The sequence below is a fragment of the Salvelinus namaycush genome, chromosome 16 (assembly GCF_016432855.1).
Source record: "Salvelinus namaycush isolate Seneca chromosome 16, SaNama_1.0, whole genome shotgun sequence".
NCBI lineage: Eukaryota > Metazoa > Chordata > Actinopteri > Salmoniformes > Salmonidae > Salvelinus > Salvelinus namaycush.
Genome location: NC_052322.1, coordinates 15642734 through 15670039, shown reverse-complemented (window position 1 = coordinate 15670039; position 27306 = coordinate 15642734). Strand labels below are relative to the sequence as shown.

Sequence of the window (27306 nt, the reverse complement as noted above, 5' to 3'; positions counted from 1 at the left end):
TTATATTCCAACATAGGCTATCCCACTCGTTCTTGAATAGTCAGAATGTAAAAGCTCAATTGTGACCCTATACATTAAAGCTTCAATTATCTGCAAAACAGATCTCTAAAATTGGTTATGCAATTTATTTTAATTGGACTATTTCACCAATCTAGTTCCAGTCATTCAGTTTAATAAGCTCTTTGTCTAACAATTGTGCTATTTTATACGTTTGTCACAAATATACTTATTGTCAACATGTTGACTCAAAAATATGCGATCAGTACAGTGTTGCACATCTAGTCAAGCCAAGGGACTCCTGCAGAAAAGTTTAATTGCAACCAACATTGTGTTTGTTTGGGCACTGTCCATGGTTCTGACACCTAGCTACCACATAAGTATCATCAATAATCACAGAATGTCTCCAAACATAATATTTGTTTATTAATTTAAAGGCCCAGTACAGTCAAATGTGATTTCCCTGTGTTTTATATATTTCCACACTATAAGGTTGGAATAATACTGTGAAATTGTGAAAATGAGGCAGCAGGTAGCCTAGCGGTTAAGATCAAATCAAATTTCAAATCAAATCAAATGTATTTATATAGCCCTTCTTACATCAGCTGATATCTCAAAGTGCTGTACAGAAACCCAGCCTAAAACCCCAAACAGCAAGCAATGCAGGTGTTAAGAGCGTTGGACCAGTAACCGAAAGGTCACTGGTTCAAATTCCTGAGGTGACTAGGTGAAAGATCTGTCGATGTGACCTTGAGCAAGGCGCTTAAACCTAATTGCTCCTGTAAATTGCTCTGGAGTAGAGCATCTGCTAGAGGAGAATCCCCTTTTAGTGTAAGAACTGTTTGAAAAGACTGCCTGAAATTTAAGCCTGTTTTGGTGGGATGGAGTTTGGCCTGCCTGGTGACATCTCCAGGTGGTAAATTAGTTAATAGACCAATAACAAAGCCAGTTCCAAACCTCTCTGCCAATAACAGCTAGTTTTCAGTTTTCCCTTCCCCAGTCAGACCACTCGCAGACAGTCCTATCAACATTCTTGCTTGAGAAACTGATCTTAGCTAAGAATCTATTTCTGTTTCTTAAAAAATAAAGAAAAAATCACAGTAAGGTACATAAAATAAAATAAAACTTCTACATTGGACCTATAACAGTTCACTAGAAGGTCATCCAGACCTTTTGAACTTTACTTTCACTTAAGTATGATAATTTATCCTGCAGCCTAATGTAAGAATTGCCTGAGAAAATGTTTGATTGACAACATGTTGGGCCACTTTCACAGTAGTGCCAAACTACTTCTGACACCACCTGTCTGACTGTGCTTCACTAAATGTCTGGTATGAGACACCAGGGTCAGATTGAGCAGACCGAGGCATATTGCTTGTACATTATAGGTCAATAAACAACACATGCTCATTCAGTACTTGGCTTTAGCCTATGTTGCCACAGAGGAAGAAATCAGTCAATTATCCCCCTCAGTGTTTCCATAGGCAGTGGGGTTTGTCATATTTGATCTTGTATTCATCCAGTCTTCTCCCTTGTCTTTTTTGCCCCTTTGCCACTTGCTGCCTTTGACAAGGTTTAATCTGAAAAGGTACACAGTCATAATTGATTGAAAATAAAGTTAAAAGCATCATTATGGTCCTAGAGTCCATATCCTCTAAATCAGGGGTGGGCAACTCCAGTCCTCGAGGGCCTGATTGGTGTCACACCTTTTCTCCATCCCTAGGAAACACAGCTGATTAATCAAATTGCATTCTAAACTGAAGATCATGATTAGGTGATTATTGGAGTCAGGTGTGTGGGCTGGGGCAAAACTGTGACACCAGTCAGGCCCTCGAGGACTGGTATTGGCCACCCCTGCTCTAAATCATATTCAAAAGTGGTCAGGAATAGTCTTCAAGGCCTCTTCTGGGTCTCTAGATACGTCCACATTCTACAACACCAATAACACAAATGGAGTCAGTGTTAGATTTGTGGAATCTATTATACATTTTTTTTTAAATATTGTGCTTGCAATAAATGTACATGTTTTGTAAAGCTCACCCCAGGTCTCTCTCTGTGCGTGTTGACTGCCTCAACATTTAGGAAAACATGCTCCACTTTACATCCTGTATCAGGAGCAAAAGAGCCATGAGGGAAATTGAAATTCTGAAATTATTCATTTGACAACAACTTACCATATGCCACCGGTGTAAGTTTGAGCACCGTATGAAGAGGACATTTTAGGTATGGCAACTCATCTGTGGAGAGAAAAGGATGTACGTCTTAGACCTAGTCTCTCCTGACAGTCTTGCAGCCAGCGCACATGCAAGATTTGGTTCTGGGTGCTGAGATCATCTTTGACCTGACATGCTTCATTATCTTAAGACAATACCAAATAAACCCATGTATTGTTGAACTGTTGTCCAACTGTACCTGCGGTTTTGTCTAGTAAGTAGGCCAGCAGACAACGCAAGACAGCTTGGTGACACACAACCAGCACATTCTGCTGTCTCTCAAGCTCCATAATCACTGGCTCCAGACGGTGGACCAGGTCTTCATATGACTGTAGTAGAGAGAGGAAAAAGAATCGGACCAAAAAAATATATACATTTTCCCCCACTATTGCACCAACCTGAACCATACCATGCACTACATTTTCTTTCTTGCCCTTCCAGCTCGGCTTGGCTCAGCATTGTGAATCAACCCAGAGACCGATAATATGGGTATGTTATGAATTATCTTCCCCAGTCACTCAGATCCACCTTCCACCAAGTGTCACCTGAAATATTTCATTACAGTATTGTTGCAAATTGGAATGGTAGCCCCGACCGGGACTCGAACCCAGTGGGTTCCTGCAACTGTCAGTCCAACACCTTAGCTGTTACACCGGCAGATTCAAATCTCTTGACAAGGTAGTAGCTAGGTGTTGTACTAATATCGCTAGGTGTTGTACTAATATCGCTAGGTGTTGTACTAATATCAATAGATGTATTAAGATCGCTAGGTGTTATTATACTAAGATCGCTAGGTGTTATTATACTAACATCGCTAGGTGTTGTACTAAGATCGCTAGGTGTTGCACTAAGATCGCTAGGTGTTGTACTAAGATCGCTAGGTGTTGCACTAAGATCGCTAGGTGTTGCACTAAGATCGCTAGGTGTTGTACTAAGATCGCTAGGTGTTGTACTAAGATCGCTAGGTGTTGTACTAAGATCGCTAGGTGTTGTACTAAGATCGCTAGGTGTTGTACTAAGATCGCTAGGTGTTGTACTAAGATCGCTAGGTGTTGTACTAAGATCGCTAGGTGTTGTACTAAGATCGCTAGGTGTTGCACTAAGATCGCTAGGTGTTACACTAAGATCGCTAGGTGTTGTACTAAGATCGCTAGGTGTTGCACTAAGATCGCTAGGTGTTGCACTAAGATCGCTAGGTGTTGCACTAAGATCGCTAGGTGTTGTACTAAGATCGCTAGGTGTTGTACTAAGATCGCTAGGTGTTGCACTAAGATCGCTAGGTGTTGTACTAAGATCGCTAGGTGTTGCATTAAGATCGCTAGGTGTTGCACTAAGATCGCTAGGTGTTGCACTAAGATCGCTAGGTGTTGTACGAAGATCGCTAGGTGTTGCACTAAGATCGCTAGGTGTTGTACTAAGATCGCTAGGTGTTGTACTAAGATCTCTAGGGTATGTACAGTACTAAGGTCGCTACAGTACGTTTGAGAGTAATGTACAGTGTATGTATATTTTGTGTGTATTTGGTGAGCAATGCAATGTGTGGTGAATTAAGACGGGTCCTACCTCACCCTTGGGGTAACGGTAGCGGTACTTGTCCTGGTCTCTCAGTGCAAACTCCTCTGGGTGGTTGTCCTGTATCTCCTCATACGTCATCTCCTCACACACACCCTGACAAGGAACGGACGGTGCAGGGAAGATGTCAATGAGTGGTACAGGCACGCACTATGATGAGTAACCTATCCTGAGACCCAAAAACTTCCATTAGCTCTTCGGGGTAATGCCTTATCTTTAGCTCAGTAGGCTACTACATACAGTCTTGTGGTGTACAGGTGACCCAATTGGTCACACATTCACTGTGAACTGTATATACACGTGCGGTGCACACTCACATAAAATGTATGCTTAAACTCAGCAGTAAACACTGACTTACTGCATCAATCTCGTTGAGAGCCTTCCACTGTTCATAGGGGATCCCCAGATGCTCTGCAGTCTGGATGGTCCTCTTCATATGGCTGGTCCACACCTTCAGATCCTTTATATGCTGGCTCTTGATGAAGGTTCCCAGGGCAGTGGCATACTACAGGGACAGACCATGTTCACAGGGAGTGGGGGTGATTGTTTACATAATAATTTGCTTTATTGTCAATTTTCTTTGCGGATAATTAAATTGTATCTTTGTTCTTTCAACCCAACTCTCTTAGACATATTTTAAAATGTCACATGCACTAAGCTTTATGGCTTTTTCTTGTCTACATAAGGGTGGGACCAATACATTAAGGGTGGGACCAATACATTAAGTCATTGGGTGGAACAATAGAATTACAGTGAATTTGGAAAGTATTCAGACCCCTTGACTTTTTCCACATTGTTACGGTACAGACTTATTCTAAAATTGATTAAATAACAAATGCTCCTCAATCTACACACAATAGCCATAATGACAAAGTGAAAATAGGTTGACACATTTTTGCAAATGTATTCAAAATAAAAAACAAAAATACATTATTTACGTAAGTATTCAGACCCTTTGCTATGAGACTTGAAATTGAGTTCAGGTGCATCCCGTTTCCATTGATCATCCTTGAGATGTTTCTACAAATTGATTGGGGTCCACCTGCGGTAAATTAAATTGATTGAATATGATTTGGAAAGGCACACACCTGTCTATATAAGGTCCCACAGTTTACAGTGCAATATCAGAGCAAAAACCAAGCCATGAGGTCGAAGGAATTGTCCGTAGAGCTCCGAGACAGGATTTTTGTTGAGGCACAGATCTGGGGAAGGGTACCAAAAAATGTCTGCAGCATTGAAGGTCCCCAAGAACACAGTGGCCTCCATCATTCTTAAAGGGAAGAAGTTTGGAACCACCAAGACCCTTCCTAGAGCTGTCCACCCTGCCAAACTGAGATATCGGGGGAGAAGGGCCTTGGTCAGGGAGGTGACCAAGAACCCGATGCTCACTCTGACAGAGCTCCAGACTTCCTCTGTGGAGATGGGAGATCCTTCCAGAAGGACATCTCTGCAGCACTACACAAATCAGGCCTTCATGGTAGAGTGGCCAGACAGAAGCCACTCCTCAGTAAAAGGCACAAGACAACCCGCTTGGAGTTTGCCAAAGGGCACCTAAAGGACTCTCAGACCATGAGAAACAAGATTCTCTGGTCTGATGAAACCAAGATTGAACTCTTTGGCCTGAATGCCAAGCGTCACGTCTGGAGGAAACCTGGCACCATCCCTACGGTGAAGCATGGTGGTGGCAGCATCATGCTGTGGGGATGTTCTTCAGCGGCAGGGACTGGGTGACTAGTCAGGATCGAGGGAAAGATGAATGGAGCAAAGTACAGAGAGATCCTTGATGAAAACCTGCTCCAGAGCGCTCAGGACCTCAGACTGGGGCGAAGGTTCAACTTCTAACAGGACAACGAACCTAAGCACACAGCCAAGGCAATGCAGGAGTGGCTTCGGGACAAGTCTCTGAATGTCCTTGAGTGGCCCAGCCAGTGCCCGGACTTGAACCCGATCTAACATTTCTGGAGAGACCTGAAAATAGCTGTACAGTGATGCTCCTCAATCTACTTTACAGAGCTTGAGAGGATCTGCAAAGAAAAATGGGAGAAACTCCCCAAATACAGGTGTGCCAAGCTTGTAGCATCATACCCAGGAAGACTCGAGGCTGTAATCGCTGCCAAAGATGCTTCAGATGTAAATTAAATAAATTAAAGATGTAAATTAAATATTTCATTTATGTATTTATGTTTTGCACAAAACTGTTTTTGCTTTGTCATTATTGGGTATTGTGTGTATGTGTGTATATTGATGAAGAGAAAAAAAACGTTCAATCAATTTTAAAATAAGGCTGTAACGTGGAAAAAGGGAAGGGGTCTGAATATTTTCCGAATGCACTGTATATCTGGATTAAAACAATGATGTCATATTAGTCTCTGGTGACAGCCTTAACATTAGAATGTTAGCTGATTAGGTTCTGGGTGCCGAGATGAATGTCATAAAGACAGAGCCTGTGTGGCCTACTGACCTTATGACCCCTGGGAGAGAGTCCGGAGTCTCCCCCAATGCAACCCAGCAGGTTCATATTGCTCTCCCCGTGGCGGCTCAGGTAGATGGAGCGCGGCGTGACGTGGATGTTCATGAGGTAGTAGACTATCCGGCTCTGGATATGGTCCCGCACACAGTTCACCAGGTACCTAGAGCCCACGTTGAAGATTTTGATGTAAGACAGGCGCCTTGGTAGGGGAAATATAGAGAGAGCCACATAGGGATACAATTATTCTCTTAAGACAGGTGCATGACACGATTACATGTAGGGGAAATATAGGGAGACAGAAGAAGAGATGGGTTTTTTTGTTAAGCAAGTATTTTTTTCGGTTTAGTTCTTACTCTTTCTCTAATTCATGGAGAACAGCTGTTAGCGTAAAGCTTGGTCCCAGATTTGTTTGTGGCAATGACCATACAGGAGTTGGCAAGAAAGCACAAACAGATCAGGGACCAGGCTAGTTGGCATAATCTGAGAAGCATCAATGACAGAACTCTACCTGTCTTTCTCATCGTCCAATGGCACGTAGGTTTGCTTGTAGCACTCGATACGTTTCAGGAAGTCTGCCAGTGCCTCCTCCTTGTCACAGTTCAGATAGTCTGGGCTGCTCACCTTCACGTCCTGGGACAAAGGTCAGTGTCACAGTGTAAAGTTTAACATATTGTAGAGTTTAACATCTTAGAAACATAGAGCCCTCTGGTATTTGAGAGTGAAGTTTGAGAGGAGACTTTCTCACCGTAATATTCTGTGCAATGATGTCTGGATCATCACAAATGGACTCCACAAAAAATACCTGTGAGGAAAATTCAGTTGTTCAGAGAAAGTGAGTAGTGTTCATTATTCAAAAGTTTTTTTTTCTAGAGTTCAAAATTTAGGTTTAATGTATATCACCATCTGAATATCTATTTAGCTGGTGCAGTTGTAGAACGGTTGTTTATTAATGATGTATAGTAGCAGTTACAGGACTGCCTGCACCTGAACCTGCCTTATAGCCTTTTTCCTTGGCAAAGCTCACAATGGATACCCTCCTCTCCCGTGTTGTGTTGGTGGCATCAAACACCTGGAGGGAAGAGGACATTCCACTCACTGTTGCAGAACTTTGTGGACTTCTGATGCTAGGAGGAACAGTGGACACAGTGTATATTTATTTAGCCATTATTTAATCTGTAACTCCCATAGTGGTCATAATCCCTTTTTACCCAGGAGGACCTTGGAAGTGTACAGTATTTGATGTCCAGTGTGTCTGTACAGTATGCGTGAAGTTCAATGCCCTGAGTACTGTAATTTTCACTCATATATGAGGTATGGTGTGTGTCTATCGACTGTCAGCTCAGAGGAACAGTTTTAAGTTGTCCTCTTACTCACAGCTACTTGTCCATGTTCCTTCGAGAAGTAGATAACTACATCTTTAAGGGCATTTGAAGCACAGGCCCTGAGAAAGAAAATACAGGGCGAAATCATTGGAATAACAAACCTCAGAAAGATAAATCGTACAACACAAAAGGACATAGCAAATCAATTGTTACATAATACTACACACAAACCACCACAGTTCTATGCTATAGGCTGTGTCCGAATTGTCACACCACAAATTTGAGATCAGAATTTTAACAACGACAGTGTAGGAAAGCCTGTTCCTTTAAGCACTCAGTGATGACGTCCCAGCTATCACAAGCTGGCAGAGTGTTTAGTGCATTACCAAGTGCAGCTCGCCACCTACTGCTGTGAACACAAATTTCAGTTTTGGACATGATTTCCTTTCTGACCAATTTATTCATCACTGTGCGTGAGTACCAAAACTGTAAGTAAGGTATACGTTTTCCCCCAGTTTTACTGACGAAAGTTGTCAATAGTTTATTTTCAGCATTATGTGTCTCGTTTTTATGCTAGCTACATTTTCGCCTGTCATTGTTAGCTGGTTAGTCTAATGTTGCTAGCTACTTGTATTTTCGTTTCAGTCATTGGATTATTATAACAGATGAGAGTTGTATCTTGTTTGTTATTGCTAAATGAATGTGCCTTACCTTAGTATTGATGCCATTGTATTCATGTTTATTTTCAAACCACATCTTGTATGGATAAATTTCCATTTAATTGGATAATCACAGCTGAGTGACATGGCACAGAATTGCAAACATTTTTCATCTCCAATCAACATTAAAGAACCCTAAACTGAGGAACTGTCTCTTTCACCGTCTCTCTAATAGTGTAACGCCCAATGCAGGAGATGAGAAGCAGGTACAGGGAGAGAACCATTTAATATAGACGGACATGCCACAGAACAGGAACAGCTTCTGGACATAAACACGACAAACAATGCAACTACAGGGAACAACACGGAGAAGCAGACATACTCTACCGTTCAAAAGTTTGGGGTCACTTAGAAATGTCCTTGTTTTTGAAAGAAAAGCACATTGTTTGTCCATTAAAATAACATAAAATGTATCAGAAATACAGTGTAGACATTGTTAATGTTGTAAATGGCTGCTGTAGCTGGAAACGGCTGATTTCTTTTTATGGAATATCTACAAAGGCGTACAGAGGCCCATTATCAGCAACCATCACTCCTGTGCTCCAATGGCACGTTGTGTTAGCTAATCCAAGTTGATCATTTTAAAAGGCTAATTGATCATTAGAAAACCCTTTTGGAATTATGTTAGCACAGCTGAAAACTGTTGTTCTGATTAAAGAAGCAATAAAACTGGCCTTCTTTAGACTAGTTGAGTATCTGCAGCATCAGCATTTGTGGGTTCAATTACAGGCTCAAATGTGGCTAGAAACAAAGCACTTTCTTCTGAAACTCTTCTGAGGATCTGGTGACCTATGCCAAATCTTTTCAGTCTCCTGAGGGGGAAAAGTTTTTTTTTTGTGCCCTCTTCACGACTGTCTTGGTGTGTTTGGACCATGATAGTTCGTTGTCTCGACCCGCTCCACTACAGCCCCTTTGATGTTAATGGGGGCCTTTTCCTGTAGTCCACAATCAGCTCCTTTGTCTTTCTCACATTGAGGGAGAGGTTGTTGTCCTGGCACCACACTGCCAGTTCTCTGACCTCCTCCCTATAGGCTGTCTCATCGTTGTTGGTGATCAGGCCTACCACAGTTGTGTTGTCTGCAAACTTAATGATGGTGTTGGAGTCGTGCCTGGCCACGCAGTCGTGGGTGAACAGGGAGTACAGGAGGAGACTAAGTACACACCCCTGAGGGGCCCCAGTGTTGTGGATCAGTGTGGCAGACGTGTTGTTGCCTTCCCTTATCACCTGGGGGCGGCCCGTCAGGAAGTCCAGGATCCAGTTGCAGAGGGAGGTGTTTAGTCCCAGGGTCCTTAGCTTAGTGATGAGCTTTGTGGGCACTATGGTGTTGAACGCTGAGCTGTAGTCAATGAACAGCATTCTCACATAGGTGTTCCTTTTGTCCAGGTGGGAAAGAGCAGTGTGGAGTGCGATTGAGATGGCGTCATCTGTGGATCTGGGCTGGTATGCGAATTGGAGTGGGTCTAGGGTATCCGGGAGGATGCTGTTGATGTGAGCCATGACCAGCCTTTTACAGCACTTCATGGCTCCCGACGTGAGTGCTACAGGACGGTAATCATTTAGGCAGGTTACCTTCGCTTCCTTGGGCACAAGGACTATGGTGGTCTGCTTGAAACATGTAGATATTACAGACTCAGTCAGGGAGAGGTTGAAAATGTCAGTGAAGACACTGCCAGTTGGTCCGCACATGCTTTGAGTACACGTCCTGGTAATCCACCTGGCCCCGCGGCTTTGTGAATGTTGACCTGTATAAAGGTCTTGCTCACATCGGCTACCGAGAGCGTTATCACACAGTCATACAGAACAGCTGGTGCTCTCGTGCATGCTTCAGTGTTGCTTGCCTCAAAGCGAGCATAAAAGGCATTTAGCTTGTCTGGTAGGCTCGCGTCACTGGGCAGCTCGCGTCTGGGTTTCCCTTTGTAGTCCGTAATAGTTTTCAAGCCCTGCCACATCTGACGAGTGTCAGAGATTCAGTCTTAATCCTGTATTGACGCTTTGCTTGTTTGATGGTTCGTCTGAAGGCATAGCGGGATTTCTTATAAGCGTCCGGATTAGTGTCCCGCTCCTTGAAAGCGGCAGCTCTAGCCTTTAGCTCAATGCGGATGTTGCCTGTAATCCATGACTTCTGGCTGGGATATGTATGTACGGTCACTGTGGGGACGACGTCATCGATGCAGTTATTGATGAAGCCGATAACTGAGGTGGTTTACTCAATGCCATTGAATGAATCCCGGAACATATTCCAGTCTGCTAGCAAAACAGTCCTGTAACGTAGCATCCGCGTCATCTGACCACTTCCTTATTGAGCGAGTCACTGGTACTTCCTGCTATAGTTTTTGTTTGTAAGCAGGAATCAGGAGGATAGAATTATGATCAGATTTGCCAAATGGAGGGCAGGGGAGAGCATTGTATGCATCTCTGTGTGGAGTAAAGGTGGTCTAGAGTTTTTTTTTTCTCTCTCTGGTTGCACATGTGCCTACTGGTAAAAATGTGGTAAAACTGATTTAAGTTTCCCTGCATTAAAGTCACCGGCCACTAGGAGCGCCTCTTCTGGGTGAGCATTTTCTTGTTTGCATATGGCCTTATAGAGTTGGTTGAGTGCGGTCTTAGTGCCTGCATCGGTCTGTGGTGGTAAATAGACGGCTACGAATAATATAGATGAGAACTCTCTTGGTAGATAGTGTGGTCTACAGCTTATCAAAAGGTACTCTACCTCAGGCGAGCAATACCTTGAGACTTCTTTAATATTAGATATCGCTCACCAGCTGTTATTGACAAAAAGACACACACCCCCACCCCTCGTCTTACCAGACGTAGCTTCTCTGTTCTGCCGGTGCATAGAAAATCCCGCCAGCTCTATATTATCCGTGTCGTTGTTTAGCCACGACTCGGTGAAACATAAGATATTACAGTTCTTAATGTCCCGTTGGTAGGATAATCGTAATCGTAGGTCATCAATTTTCTTTTCCAATGATTTCATGTTAGCAAGTAGAATGGATGGCAGTGGGGGTTTACTCGCTCGCCACAGATTCTCAGAAGGCAGCCCGATCTGCATCCTCTTTTCCTCTGTATTTTCTTCACGCAAATGACGGGTATTTGGGCCAGTACCCGGGAGAGCAGTATATCCTTCTTGTTGGACTCGTTAAAGGAAAAAGCTTCTTCCACTTTTTGGTGAGTAATCGCTGTTCTGATGTCCAGAAGTTATTTTCGGGAGCAGAAATATTATGTACAAAATAAGTACAAAAATAAGTTCCAAACAATGCAAAAAAACAAAATAGCACAAATGGTTAGGAGCATGTAAAACGTCAGCCATCCTCTTCGGTGCCATCTTAACAGCGTCTCCTTTACACACCCCTGGTGTTGGTTCCCTAACAAGTTCAATTAACACTTTCAGAGTTGATGCTGTTAAACTTTCTCAGTGTTATGTGATTTTTTTGTTAGTGAATGTGTTTGAATTAAAAGTAAACCCTTTATAACCATATATTATACATTTCATAAGGCCTTTAGTTATGGCCTAGTTATTCTCAACATTGTGGTCTGAAAATCCTGGCTTACGGGCCACATCAGACATGCAAGTCACAATACACTGGTTTGTGACGTGATTAGTCATTCCTATTGAAATCCAGGCAGAGGGAGAATATTCAACAATTGGAATATTTTATCACCCACGACCAGCATTCAAAATGGCTGCTATGGTGAAGGACTTGACAAACAAGACTACCCAACCCATCTAAACTGGAACAACCATCTCGGTAACAATAAGTCCAACCCCTACAAATTGTATTGATTAATATCAATTAATAAATCAATGTGCATGAGGAAGCACAGATATTAAAACAAATTATTATAAGAGTCAACCTGCAACAAAGCATGCTGGGAAATATGATAATGAAGACCCTCCCATGTGTTTTTCACTAGGAGAGTTTTAAAAAAGTGATTTAACTAGGCAAGTCGGTTAAGAACAAATTCTTATTTACAATGACGGCTTAGAAACAGTGAGTTAACTGCCTTGTTCAGGGACAGAACGACAGATTTTGACCTTGCCAGCTCGGGGATTCGATCCACTAGCCTTTCGGTTACTGGCGCTCTAACCACTAGGCTAGTTAACGGAAATTAACTTAACACAGTCGAGTAATAACACCATGCAGTGTTGATTCCACTGCGATTGAAAAAATACTTCATATATTCACGCATGTGGTGTCAATTTCAATCCCCCTGGTGTTAACCCCACTAGAATCAACACTCAGATATAGCACTCACAACAATTTTTACCTCAACACCGAGATTTGAACACACAGCAAATTTGCTGTGCACCCTTTTCCCTATATACTGTTGTGCACTGCTACTTTGACCACGCACCCAAGGTAGTGGAAAAGTCTAGCATTATAGGGAAATAGGGTGCCATTTCAGACGCAGCCATAGCTTCATAACATAGATAGAGCAACCCGTCAAACCTGCAGCATCACATACTTGCGAATCTGCATGGCCTCCTCATTGTCCGGTCTGAAGAACTCAAAGCTCTTGTAGCTCTGGACTGCTTCCCTGCGATACTGGCCCAAGTTGAAGACTAGACGATAGATGATAGACAATAGGGGCCAGAGACCGAAAGACCATCAACTCCAGTCCTCAGTGATTTGCATGGGTACTCAAGCACACCTCAGATCATTGAACTTGGCTAGTGTGTGTAAACTGACCTTTTGTGGGAACCCCTATCCAGTTGAGGTAGCGGGTAAGCTTCTTGGATATGTATGTTTTCCCCCTGGCAGGCAGTCCAACCATCACAATCAGAGTGGGGGAGTTGGTGAACTGGGGCACGGAGGCTGGGGAAAAACAAGACAAACACCATAGGAATCTATTGTACATGCCTGGTGGGTAAATAGAAGGGTTATCTATGAACACTTTGACAACGGCACAACTCAATGGTGGGAGTAAACACTACATTCAAGTGTGTATGTGTGCGCAAACATAATGCTCACCATCTCATCAAGAGAGAGGGCACCAGGGGACAGATAGCTAAAATATCAGCTAACCAGGGCACACCTATCAGATCTGCTCCCGAGTGGAGGTGCGGTCTAAGGCACTGCATCTCAGTGCTAGAGGCGTCACTACAGATCCTGGTTCGATTCCAGGCGGTATCACAACCGGCCGTGATTGGGAGCCACATAGGGCGGTGCACAATCGGTCCAGCGTCGTCTGGGTTTGGCCGTCATTGTAAATAAGAATGTGTTCTTAACTGACTTGCCTAGTTAAATAAAGGCTGAATAAATAAAAATACAAGATCTCCCAATGGAATTGATTGAGTCATCATTGTTACCATGCTATGTCTTACCAGAGGTATACAAATGTGTTCTGCATAATAATCATGGCCCAAGTAATTAGTCAACTCCTTTGAGAGTGTAGGCCTACCTCACTATACCCTGAGCACCACAGAGTATCCCATGCAGCCAGTCACATGGTCGACAACACCACCCTGAGGACAGTACAGTACCAGCATCTTGTTCAGCATGAGATTTCATCATAGAACACAAAAACTGGAACAGAAGCGTTCCACAGGATATATTAGACCAGTCAATAAAGTCATGCTCAAACTGCATATATCCATAAACTCCAGATATAATTTCTCATATCAGAAATTTAAGCATCTCCACTTATTCTAGCCTACTGACGGTCGATACTAATAGTGGCTAATATTTAACATGATAGAAATAGGAAACAGAGAAAGTCTGATAGCCTAGAATAAATACATTCGAGAGTGCCCATCCCTGCAAGTTAAAAGGCTGTACAATTTAAATTCTGTATAATGGCACTGCATTTCATAAACTTTACTGTGGGAAAGTTGACAGGATATGCTTCAGTTTGCTGCCATAGGACTGATTTCACATTTGTCTCTAGCGATTATAAGGTAAAAGAGATCTAAAACAAGTGTCATTTATGTCAACAATTCCCTATCCAAACGGCTTACTCATTAACCAAGCTTATCAAGTTGTAAATTACATGGTGTACAATGGTGTAATTTCTATCAACAAATAAAAACATATTCATTATTTCCTCTCGCAGAAAGGTGGTGGAATTCTTAGGGAATTAATTCAAGGTCAGAATACAGCGCATTTGTAGACCCATCTCTGCCACACCTTCATTTCTTAGATCTCCACCCCGAACAAATAGCGGGTGAATAGCATGCTATTCTCATGCTTAAATTCAAGGTCAGAATACGTATAATGAGAACATTACTCTAAGAGGGATGATTTACAGTAGGAGAACCAGGATATATAGAAGGTGATCCAGGTCCTCCCTGTGTACTCTGTTTGAATGGTGACTGACTGCAGCTTCGGCATAAAGTATCCAGTGGTGTAAAGAACTTAAGTAAAAATACTTTAAACACTTAAGTTTTTTTCTTTTTAGGGTATCTAATAAAATTTTACTTCACTAAAGAAGTAAAGAAAATAATGTACTTTTTACATACATTTTCCCTGACACCCAAGTAAAAATTGTCCCAGTCGAGCACTTATCAAGAGAACATTCCTGGTCATCCCTACTGCCTCTGATCTGGCGGACTACCTAAACACAAATGCTTCATTTGTAAATTAATGTCTGAGTGTTGGAGTATGCCTCAGGCTATCCGTAAATACAGTTTTAACAAAATTTGTGCTGTCTGGTTTGCATATTATAAGGATATTTGAAATGATTTCTACTTTTACTTTTGATACTTAAGTATATTTAAAACCAAATACTTTTACTCAAGTAGTATTTTACTGGGTGACTTTCACTTGAGTCATTTTCTATTAAGGTATCTTTACTTTTACTCAAGTATGCCATTTTAGTACTTTTTCCACCGCTGACAGTATCCATGCCAATGATGCCATGCAGGTCACAGGACAGTGTTAAAGCAGGACAGCAGAGAGCAGCACTGTAATCCCAAGGCCCACTTATTCCATTGAGAGACAGATGCCTGCCATCAGCGTGATGAAGTTTATTCTCACGCACAGGGCATGGGGAGGAGAGAAGGAATAGAATAGATCTATGAGTGTCACAATATGAAACAATCAGTCTTAACTTCGCAACAAGAGCAACACTTGAACACTCATCCACCTGTTGTTTCAGATAACTTTCCCATGGTTCATACTAATGAATGAATTAAGAAGTTGAGAGGAAAGAAGTGAGAGAACAGAGAGGGGGAAGAAACAGGGAGAGAGAACTTGACAGAAAGCCAGACTGAGTGGTTCTTCTCACTTACAGCCTCCTGCGATTTAGCTTGCAGCCTCCTATCCCCAACCATGGCACCCAGATCTTGAGCAGCGGAGTCTGCGTTAGCTCATTCTTCTCCTGGTCTGTGGTCATGCCAGCACTCGGCAAAGCACAGACAGACAGAGTCATGCAACACAGCACTGTCCTCCCGGCCCTGTGGAGTGGAGCGAGCGGAGCGAGCGTGAGGGAGGGAGACAAGAGGAGCAAGACAGAAGCTTGTTTCAATGAATTCTTGCACGGTCACCTGACTATTGCCAAGGAGAACGAGGGGAAGTGGGAAGGGGAGGACCTCTAGGATAACACCCCAAATGGCACCCGATTCTCTATGGTGAAACAGTTTTTTGCAAGGACAAAGGTGCCCTAAAGTAGTGCACTATGTAGGGAACATGGTGGATTTTGGGACATGATATATAGCTCTGTAGCTTAGCCATGCTGTTTCACTGCTACTCAGCAGTTAGTGAAGAACATGGCCAGAGGAAACTCAATTCTCCAGCCAGTAGGGAGGAGGAATCACACAGTCACACACATCTGTGTTGTGGTGGTGACATGGCACTGAAGCATTAAATATATCAGCCCTTTTGAGAACAAGCTCATGAAAAAATTAACCAAAGTTAACTGTTACTGTATAATGAACTGATCAGAACATTTTATGTTGTGATGCTATAGTTGATCTATTTCACTTGATACATGCTGTGTGTATATATATATATATATATATATATATATATATATATATATCACTTGTGTTTAGAGACAGTGTGGTGTTACTCAATTATGCCACAAGGTGGCAGTTGGAAGTCAGAGTTCACAGCTCCCCTTTGAAACGTTGATCTAGACTAGAGGAATGATCAACTGGCTCTGTTACTGACACTCACTTTTCTGTAGCCTGCAGCAGCAAAAATATGGTTTTGTACATTTCTCTTGCTATCTTTAGTGCCATGTCACACATCTCACCAGATGTGTGACTCCTCATCTCTATTGGCTGGAGATTTTAGTTTCCTCTAAAGTAGTACCCTCTGGCCATGTTCCTCACTAACTGCTGAGGAGCAGTGAAACAGCATGGCTAAGGTACAGAGCTACATCCCGAATGGCAACATATTCCCTACACAGTGCACTAGAGAGCCCTATGGGCCCTGGTCAAAAGTAGTGCACTGGTATATTTAAGCAATAAGGCCCGAGGTGGTGTGGTATATGCCCAATATACCACGGCTAAGGGCTGTTCTTAGGCGTCACACAACGCAGAGTGCTAGGACACAGCCCGTAGCCAGGGTATATTGGCCATTTATATCACAAATCCCGGAGGTGCCTTACTGCTATTACAAACTGGTTACCAACGTAATTAGTGCAGTAAAAACGATCTGATATACCACGACTGTCAGCCAATCAGCATTCAGGGCTCGAACCACCCAGTTTATAATTACATTTAGAAACAGTGTGGTGTTCATTAATTATGCCACAAGGTGGCAGTTGAAAGTCAGAGTTCGAAGATAAACTGGCTCTATGGTTACTGACACTCGTCTGTAGCCTGCAGCAGCAAAAGAAACAGACTATGTTTTCTGCTGTCTTTCAGCTCTGGTGCAATCATTCTCATTCAGACAATATCTGACTTTGTTGACAGTAGTTCAACAAGTTACTAAGGTAGTAAGGCAACACGCTATCACAGTCTCACGTTAGAATTTGACGTTCATCCATGTATCTCAAATGTCAAATTTGGAAGTTGTTCCAAGCGTCAAATTTTAAAGTGATTAAGTTTAGGCATTAACTCCGAATGGTTAAGGTAAGGGTTAAGGTTTGGGATAGGCTTAAAACAAAAATATCAAAAACAACTTTCTATTGCTAGATTCAAACATGCATCCTTTTGAACCAGAGCCAGATGCTTACGCCCATCCACCATCCCCGTCCACAATGCCCTACCAGTATCATGGGTGACCTGCCTGAATAAGGTACTAACCAGATTAAAGAATTAGACAGCTGACAGCCTTATGAGACATGTGCCGTCCCTGATCTGATCTCATTACAACTCAATTACTCATTTACAAGCATTTAGCTACGCTACACCCGCAATAACATCTGCTAAATAAGTGTATGCAACCAATAAAATTTGATTTTAATTTAATGCAGTGGCGTTTTAAAGGGAATCAGCATCATGGATTAGATTATGTGATAAATAGATCATATATCCTGCCAGCAGGCAGGGAAAACTGTTTGAAATGACTTCATTACAACAAGATTACAACCAGTTGTAAACTGACATTTTCAACCAACTTTGCCTATATCCTCTGGCTGCTTATATATACAGTATCTTACACCTGACAGTTTAGTAGTCTTACATTCAGTGGCAACATTATTTGGACCCTTTCCACTGTGGGGTTTGCTGTAACAATTGTGACTTACAACTTATCAAGGCTGAAATGGGCATAAAAATAGGATACTTTTGAATAAAACGTTGTGGTCAAATTCTAACAGAGACAGACAGACAATTAGTTTGCAAATTAGTCTGACATCATCTTGGCGTGTTCCAGTACGCCCAAACAGGTAATTCCAAATCAAATATAATAACATTTTATTGGTCACATGCACATGGTTAGCAGATGTTGTTGTGGGTGTAGTGAAATGCTTGTGCCTCTAGTTCTAACATTGCAGCAAGATCTAACAAGTAATCTAACAATACCACAACAACTACCTAATCCACACAAATCTATGTAAAAGTAATGGAATAAAAATATACACCTATAAAGACACTGCTCAAAAAAATAAAGGGAACACTTAAACAACCCAATGTAACTCCAAGTCAATCACACTTCTGTGAAATCAAACTGTCCACTTAGGAAGCAACACTGATTGACAATAAATTTCACATGCTGTTGTGCAAATGGAATAGACAAAAGGTGGAAATTATAGGCAATTAGCAAGACACCCCCAATAAAGGAGTGGTTCTGCAGGTGGTGACCACAGACCACTTCTCAGTTCCTATGCTTCCTGGCTGATGTTTTGGTCACTTTTGAATGCTGGCGGTGCTTTCACTCTAGTGGTAGCATGAGACGGAGTCTACAACCCACACAAGTGGCTCAGGTAGTGCAGCTCATCCAGGATGGCACATCAATGCGAGCTGTGGCAAGAAGGTTTGCTGTGTCTGTCAGCGTAGTGTCCAGAGCATGGAGGCGCTACCAGGAGACAGGCCAGTACATCAGGAGACGTGGAGGAGGCCGTAGGATGGCAACAACCCAGCAGCAGGACCGCTACCTCCACCTTTGTGCAAGGAGGAGCACTGCCAGAGCCCTGCAAAATGACCTCCAGCAAGATGCAAAAGATGGTATAAAATACATTATATACATATGTGATGAGTAATGCAAGATTTGTAGACATTATTAAAGTGACTAGTGATCAATTTATTAAAGTGCCTAATGATTTCAAGTCTGTATGTAGGCAGCAGCCTCACTGTGTTAGTGATGGCTGTTTAACAGTCTGATGGCCTTGAGATAGAAGCTATTTTTCAGTCTCTCTGTTCCAGCTTTGATGCACCCGTACTGACCTCGCCTTCTGGATGGTAGCGGGGTGAACAGGCAGTGGCTCGGGTGGTTGTTGCCCTTGATGATATTTTTGGCCTTCCTGCGACATCAGGTACTGTAGGTGTCCTGGAGGGCAGGTAGTTTGCCCCCGGTGATGCGTTGTGCAGACCGCACCACTCTCTGGAGAACCCTGCGGTTATGGGCGGTGTAGTTTCCGTACCAGGCGGTAATGATTCCTGACAGGAGGCTCTCAATTGTGCATCTGTAAAAGTTTGTGAGGGTCTTAGGTGACAAGACAAATTTCTTCAGCCTCCTGAGGTTGAAGAGGCGCTGTTGCATCTTCTTCACCACACTGCCTGTGTGGACCATTTCAGTTTGTCTGTGATGTGTACGCCAAGGAACTTAAAACTTTCCACCTTCTCCACTGCGGTCCTATTGATGTGGATAGTGTGGTGCTCCCTCTGGTGTTTCCTGAAGTCCACGATCATCTCCTTTGTTTTGGTGTTGAGTGAGAGGTTGTTTTCCTGACACCTCCTCCCTGTAGGCTGTCTCGTCGTTATTGGTAATCAAGCCTACTACTGTTGTGTCGTCTGCAAACTTGATGATTGAATTGGAGGCGTGCATGGCCACGTAGTCATGGGTGAACAGGGAGTACAGGAAGGGGCTGAGTACGCACCCTTGTGGGGCCCCAGTGTTAAGGATCAGCGAAGTGGAGATGTTGTTTCCTACCTTCACCACCTAGGGGCGGCCCGCCCGGAAGTCCAGGACCCAATTGCATAGGGCGGGGTTGAGACCCAGGGCCTCAAGCTTAATGATGAGTTTGGAGGGTACTATGGTTGAATGCTGAGCTGTAATCAATGAACAGCATTCTTACATAGGTATTCCTCTTGTCCAGATGGGATAGGGCAATGTGCAGTTGGATGGCGATTATATGGTCTGTGGACCTATTGGTGCGGTACGCAAATTGAAGTGGGTCTAGGGTGAAAGGTAAGTTGCAGGTGATATGATCCTTGACTAGTCTCTCAAAGCACTTCATGATGACAGAAGTGAGTGCTACAGGGTGATAGTCATTTAGTTAAGTTACCTTTGCCTTCTTGGACACAGGAACAATGGTGGCCATCTTGAAGCATTTGGGGACAGCAGACTGGGATAGGGAGAGATTGAATATGTCTGTAAGCACGCCAGCTGGTCTGCACATGCTCTGAGGACAGCATAGGGATGCCGTCTGGGCGAGGGTCGGCCACGGAGAAGGAGACCCCACAGTCTTTGGTAGCGGGCCGCGTCGGTTGCACTGTATTATCCTCAAAGTGGGCAAAGAAGGTGTTTAGTTAGTGTGGAAGCAAGACGTCGGTATCCGTGACGTGGCTGGTTGTCTTTTTGTAGTCTGTGATTGTCTGTAGACCCTGCCATATACATCTCGTTTCTGAGCCATTGAATTGCAACTCCACTTTGTTTCTATACTGACATTTCGCTTATTTGATTGCCTTGTGGAGGGAATAACTACACTGTTTGTATTCGGCCATATTCCCAGTCAACTTTCCATAGTTAAATGTAGTGGTGTGCGCTTTCAGTTTTGCGCAAATGCCGCCATTTATCCACGGTTTCTGGTTATGGTAGGTTTTAATAGTCACAGTGGGTACAACATCTCCTATCCACTTCCTTATAAACTCACTCACCGAATCAGCGTATACATCAATATTATTCTCTGAAGCTACCCGTAACATGTACTAGTCCGCGTGATCAAAACAGTCTTGGAGCGTGGATTCCGATTGGTCAGACCAGTGTTGAATAGTTCTTGTCACGGGTACATCCTGTTTGAGTTTCTGCCTATAGGAAGGGAGGAGCAAAATGGAGAGTAGCAGCGATCTGGAGTTTTGCCAGCATGAGTGCTGCAATCAATATACTGATAGAATTTAGATAGCCTTGTTCTCAAATTTGCTTTGTTAAAATCCCCAGCTACAATAAATGCAGCCTGAGGCTATATGGTTTCCAGTTTGCATAAAGTCCAGTGAAGTTCCTTGAGGGCCGTCGTGGTATCGGCTTGAGAGGGGATATACACGGCTGTGACTATAACCGAAGAGAATTCTCTTGGGAGGTAATACGGTCAGCATTTGATTGTGAGGAATTCTAGGTCAGGTGAACAAAAGGACTTGACTTGAGTATGTTGTTACAATTACACCATGAGTCGTTAATCATGAAACATACACCCCCGCCCTTCTTCTTCCCAGAGAGATGTTTATTCCTGTCAGCGTGACGCACAAAAAATCCCAGTGGCTGTACCGACCCCGACAGCATATACCGAGAGAGCCATGTTTCTGTGAAACAGAGTATGTTGCAATCCCTAATGTCTCTCTGGAAAGTAACCCTTGCCCTAATTTCGTCTACCTTGTTATCTAGAGACTGGAAATTAGCGAGTAATATACTCGGAATCGGTGGGTGGTGTGCGCTCCTCCGAAGTCTGACCAGAAGGCTGCTCTGTCTACCTATTCTGCGGCGATGTTGTTTTGGGTCAGCCTCTGGAATCAGTGCCCGTAACACAGCTGGACATTCTTGTATCTTTAGTGTCAGACCTCATACCAACTGTTACCGATTTGCCTAGTCGGCTACATTCTGGGCAAATAGAATTGTATGCCTATTGTCAGTTGGCATGTTAAAAAGGCTATGTAGCAAACGTAATTTTCTGCAGTAGCCTACAGACAGTGTTTATGCCTTTCAGTAATGATCACAGTGTCTAGATCTGTTTTTGTTAGTAGAGCCCAGGAGAGAGAGGAACATGTTATCCTTGCCGGCTGAGAGTTTGGCCTATTAGGAATTTAGTCTGGCCTCCCTGCTCCAAATAGAGTGACAGGGATAGACAGTACTGTAGCAGCTGAGGAATGAGCTATGACTGGGCAGCAGCTGTAAACCCCAGCTAAGTGCAAGTGTTCCTGAAAACACTGGGACCTCTCTCTCTCTCTCTCTCTCTCTCTCTGTGCTGTCTTAGCAAGCCTTTCACAACACACTGTTCTGAAGGACCACTATTGAAAAGTTTATCTTCGAGTGGAGAGGGGAGAGAAGAGAGAGGAGGGAGCCATAAGGGTGAGATTGAGAAAGAATTTATAAGTATCCATAATGATGTTTTAATGCTCTTCAACTCTTTGATATTTACCAGAGCTGACTTCACTAAGTCCTGTGGATAAACCCTCACATTTTGCCAGTGCTGGAGTTTGAGGCTGACAGAGACAAACCTAGCCTGGGGCGGCAGGTAGCCTAGTGGTTAGAGCGTTGGGCCAGTAACCGAAATGTTGCTGGATTGAATCCCTTTGCTGACAAGGTTAAAATCTGCCGTTCTGCCCCTGAACAAGGCAGTTAACCCACTGTTCCCCAGAAGGCCGCCATTGTAAATAAGAATTTGTTCTTAACTGGTTTACCTAGCTAAAAAAAAGAGAACCCAAGATTAGAGCCATAGAGAGGAACCATAATTTTTACACATTGGACAGACACTGTGGCACAGAGAAAAGCGTAAAAACACACCGGTCCATGTGAATAGAGGAAAAGCATGTCTGTATAATGTTGCATGTTCATATCTCTATCCCAATGAGAAAAACTGGTTGCAATAACGTCAAAGCAACCTTGTTTCTGGTTGATATGACTTTACAGCCAGCCTGCTGGGATATGACTTTACATACGTCTCTGGTGTATGTGCTCTAATATTGGCAAATATGTGTGTGTGTTTCTGTGTGCAAAGTGTGTGTGTTTGTGTGCACAGACACATGTTCATCCCAGGTCTCTTGTGTTCATCCCAGGTCTCTAAAGAGACAGCCAGGTGTCAATATCTCCTCCGTGGCGCCCAGACCTGACCATTCACCGCGTCCCCCTGTCCCCCTGGCCCAGAGGCAGCCTGCCTCATGCTCTGGATTCAGAGCTGGTACCCACAGCGGAAAAGTCTCACTGGGGCAGCTTCCTGCTGAGGCAACATGGGGTCACAACCCTCTGTTCCCATCTTGCGTCACACATTTCTGTGTCACATACTGAGTTGTCATCATAACCTTTGGATATTGCTAGAAGGGGTTCCGACTTGCATGAATTTCACATCTATTCAGTCCTGAATGATATTCTGCTGATGTGTTGCTCTCCCTTCTCGCATGTGTTGCTCTCCCTTCTCGCATGTGTTGCTCTCCCTTCTCGCATGTGTTGCCTATGACAGACTGCAGGCTGAGCTGCTTGGTGTGGGACTGATCTCGCTCTCTCTCGCTCGCGAACTGTAAACAACATACAAAATGAATGTTTACTTGGAACATAATGTACTTAAGGTGGTTGAGGTTCCATTCCATATGATGGCACGAGGTAAGAGGGATCATGACATTTTGCAGTTGGTTGAGCAAGACAGACCGTCCCAGAACAGGCCCCAATGATCTGATCAGGTTCCATACGAGGAAGCATCAACATGTCAAGCATGTTTCCAGTGAGCTTGAAGGGTCCTGGTTGGGCAACTGGCCAAGTGCTGCTGACTAGCTTCATTCATTCACAGATAGTCTACTAGCATACTATACCGGTCCCGTACCATGTTAAGCATACTGTATGTCAACAGAGCACAGGACCAAAACTAAAACTACTGGATCGTTCAATGAAATTAGTGCCTTTTGCATCCCTTTGATATTTTGAGTAGAAATTGTGCACCAATATTGCATTTTAAAAGCCTGTTATATTAAATGAAGTTCCCTTTAATAGAGACCACATTCAGAATTCAATCAATCAGCTTTTTAATATGAATCTTGACTCGTTAAAATGCCAAAATTCAGCAACCCTCTGTGACTTCTAGGAAAATTCACCATCATTGTAAAGCCCTAGTTATTTTGTTGCTTTGCCAAAGTCATTTCTGAAGATAATTATTTATTTAATGTGATTAGTGATTCATTTATGTCTGTCCCTCATTTTAAGGTAAATCCTGTTACATGAACTGGACTCATATTTTAATATGGTGAAACTATTCCTTTTTAAATATGTTTTTTAAAAGAAACATTGAACATCTAATAGTCAAGTCATAGTGTAAAAGCAGGTGAGCTGGTTCTGCTCTTTTTGGCCATTTTGTGTTGTGGTGGAAAACTGAGCGGGTTGAGCGTAACACGTCAACCCTGTTACCCATACTGTACATACACAGGCTAGAAATATTTTAACAATACATTTTTTTTGTGTGAAGCTTGCATTTAATTGCCATTACCCTGTTGCACACAACAAACTTCCAGGGGATTCATGGCTTATATAAGATGAAATCGTCAACCCTGTTACGGTCAACCTTGTTACTTTATTTGGCACTTAATACCCACTGGGCACACCAAGTCATTTCAATGTGGAAATTTGGGTAATATTTGGTTGAGATGTTGATCAATGAGATTTCAACTTTTATTCACCCACTCAAAATACAGAAGTTTGTTGAATTCCCAAATGTGTTATCACAGCGCTTTCAACCATTTAAAAGCACAACAAAGTTCAAATGTGAATACAACATCAGATATTTTGTATTTACTGTATTTAACTACTTACTGTGTTTCATCTAATAGCAGAACCAAATGACCTGGATTGCAGTTGAGATAACATTAAAAATACATGGTGCAAGTGATCAATGCTGTTCAAGCTTCTGGCAGATTATCATAGCAATTGTGAAGATCTCCGCAGACCTGCGACCTTTGCATGCTATCTTGAACATGCACACTTTCTATGATTACATAAGTAGTTACAGTAGGCTAACCTCAATGTGACTTAACCTAATAAATCATTTATGTTGGATTCACTTCTCCATCGCAACCAAAAATCTAAGTTAAAGAATATGAGTAAATCAAATCAAACTTTATTTAAAGTGCGTTTAAAGTTTGATTTAATTTAGTCCTATTCTTTAGCAAAAAAAAAATAGTTGCGATGGAGAAGTGAATCCAACATATCAATTATTAATTTGTAGACAAATGGGAATTAAAGCCAGACTAAGTCAGAGACACAGATGGAATGATCCAAGCAGAAGATCTCCTTCAAATGTTGATATTTGGTTGCGTTGACAACCAAACACAATTCAATATCCAGTTTGTCTACAAATGAATAATCAATATGTTGGATTCACATTTCCATCTCAACCAAAAAATGTAAGTTAAAGAATAGGACTAAATCTATTCCAACTTTAAATGCACTTTAAATAAAGTTTGATTTGATTTAGTACTATTCTTTAACTTACATTTTTGGCTGAAATGAAGACGTGAATCCAACATATTAATGATTAACTTGAAGATTACATTTGAAATCAACCAAAGCTTGAAAACCTAGGCCTTTATATATTGTCTATTTTTAGTTGAAGCCTGGGTTGAACTGAAACGATACCTGTTGATGACTTTACAAATGCTATATAGGCCTAAATAGTATTATTGATGATGACTTATAAAGTATTTTCCATTTTCTCTGTTAAACCTACACTTTGGAATGACTTCGATAGCAACAGTGAATATGTTTAGTTATTAACCTCTTGAGATGGGAAAATGTGTTTTTTATGAAGTTAAACATGTGCTCTTTATGGCAGAATGTTAAAGTCAGGTGGAATCAAGTTAAACTTCTCAAACGGCACCGAATTGGTGGAACAACCCTTCTACAGTATAAGGAAATAGAGGGAAACAACAGAAGATAGTTACCAGAGGGACAGACCTTCCCAAGTCCTTTCCCATTTGGTCTGTGTGTCCATTCTTTTTAAATTCAGGCAGCTCAACTTGAAACGCAGATAACACGTTGTCCTGTCTGTTGTCCTCCTGTATATTGTCCTGTCTGTTGTCCTCCTGTATATTGTCCTGTCTGTTGTCCTCCTGTATATTGTCCTGTCTGTTGTCCTCCTGTATATTGTACTGTCTGTTGTCCTCCTGTATATTGTACTGTCTGTTGTCCTCCTGTATATTGTACTGTCTGTTGTCCTCCTGTATATTGTACTGTCTGTTGTCCTCCTGTATATTGTACTGTCTGTTGTCCTCCTGTATATTGTCCTGTCTGTTGTCCTCCTGTATATTGTACTGTCTGTTGTCCTCCTGTATATTGTACTGTCTGCATCACAGGGTGCACCAAGTCTATTTTTACTCGCATGTACTTCTGTGCTTCAGCACTCAGTCCCCTGAACAACATGTGCTCGTAACAACATGTGCATAGAAAGCACTAAACCAGCAGAGTAAAGTTGGACTTTACTATACTATCTCAGAGCTTACTACTCCTCTCTCTCAAAAGAGATATTGCTTGTTTTTCAATGATTGGTCTCACCTGCACTGTCACAGCGGCGCCTCATGTATTCCATATTGGGCAGTTCCATCCCTGCCAATATTCTCAGTGTGTCTAAGAGAAGAGTGCACGGAGTGAAGAAGACTAGCGGATGGCTATGGAGCTGCTGCCAGATGCTCTTATCAATGTAACCAAACCTCTCTGCCAAAGCCTTTTCTCCCCCTTCACCCCCTCCTTCCTCTTTCTACGACATATGATAGTGGCACTGGGCTTGTCCTTTAATGTTTTCCAAGTCTTGGGTTCACAGTTCACAACCTACAAACACAGACATATACACACACACACACACACACACACAGCCAGGGGAGTGAGCTCATAACAGGAGCAAAGGTCACCAAGGGGGTTTTAACCTTTTCAACTCTGTCGCTCCATTTATCATTCTGACCTGAGTTGAAATAATATTTGAAATCTTTTAAATACTATTAGCGTTTGCTTCAGCCTGCCTGTAGTGCCAGGTGGGAGGGGTTTACAGTTCCGTGACTCTTCTTTAGGTTCCATTGCAACGGGCAAGCTCAATCAAGCCCAGCTAGCTGACATATGGAATTGTTTTAAGATGGTCATACTATGGATCATTTAGGTAGAAAAAAATGTGCTCAGGAAAATATACACTGCTCAAAAAAATAAAGGGAACACTTAAACAACACAATGTAACTCCAAGTCAATCTCACTTCTGTGAAATCAAACTGTCCACTTAGGAAGCAACACTGATTGACAATAAATTTCACATGCTGTTGTGCAAATGGAATAGACAAAAGGTGGAAATTATAGGCAATTAGCAAGACACCCCCAATAAAGGAGTGGTTCTGCAGGTGGTGACCACAGACCACTTCTCAGTTCCTATGCTTCCTGGCTGATGTTTTGGTCACTTTTGAATGCTGGCGGTGCTTTCACTCTAGTGGTAGCATGAGACGGAGTCTACAACCCACACAAGTGGCTCAGGTAGTGCAGCTCATCCAGGATGGCACATCAATGCGAGCTGTGGC

At 42.7% G+C, this 27306-nt stretch overlaps 1 protein-coding gene across 1 annotated transcript; it reads right to left on the bottom strand.

Moving 5' to 3' along the window:
* Positions 1-1867: 1867 nt before the first annotated feature.
* LOC120061091 (6-phosphofructo-2-kinase/fructose-2,6-bisphosphatase-like) lies at positions 1868-26339 on the bottom strand. Its single transcript, XM_039010626.1, has 14 exons — positions 26306-26339; positions 12986-13111; positions 12762-12858; positions 7627-7693; positions 7247-7321; positions 6998-7054; positions 6761-6882; positions 6244-6451; positions 4141-4287; positions 3774-3878; positions 2410-2539; positions 2172-2234; positions 2038-2102; positions 1868-1927 (listed from the first exon to the last, which is right to left on the bottom strand). The coding sequence occupies exons 1-14, from the start codon at positions 26337-26339 to the stop codon at positions 1868-1870; spliced, it is 1356 nt and encodes a 451-aa protein (XP_038866554.1).
* Between the last annotated feature and the right edge of the window lie 967 nt (positions 26340-27306).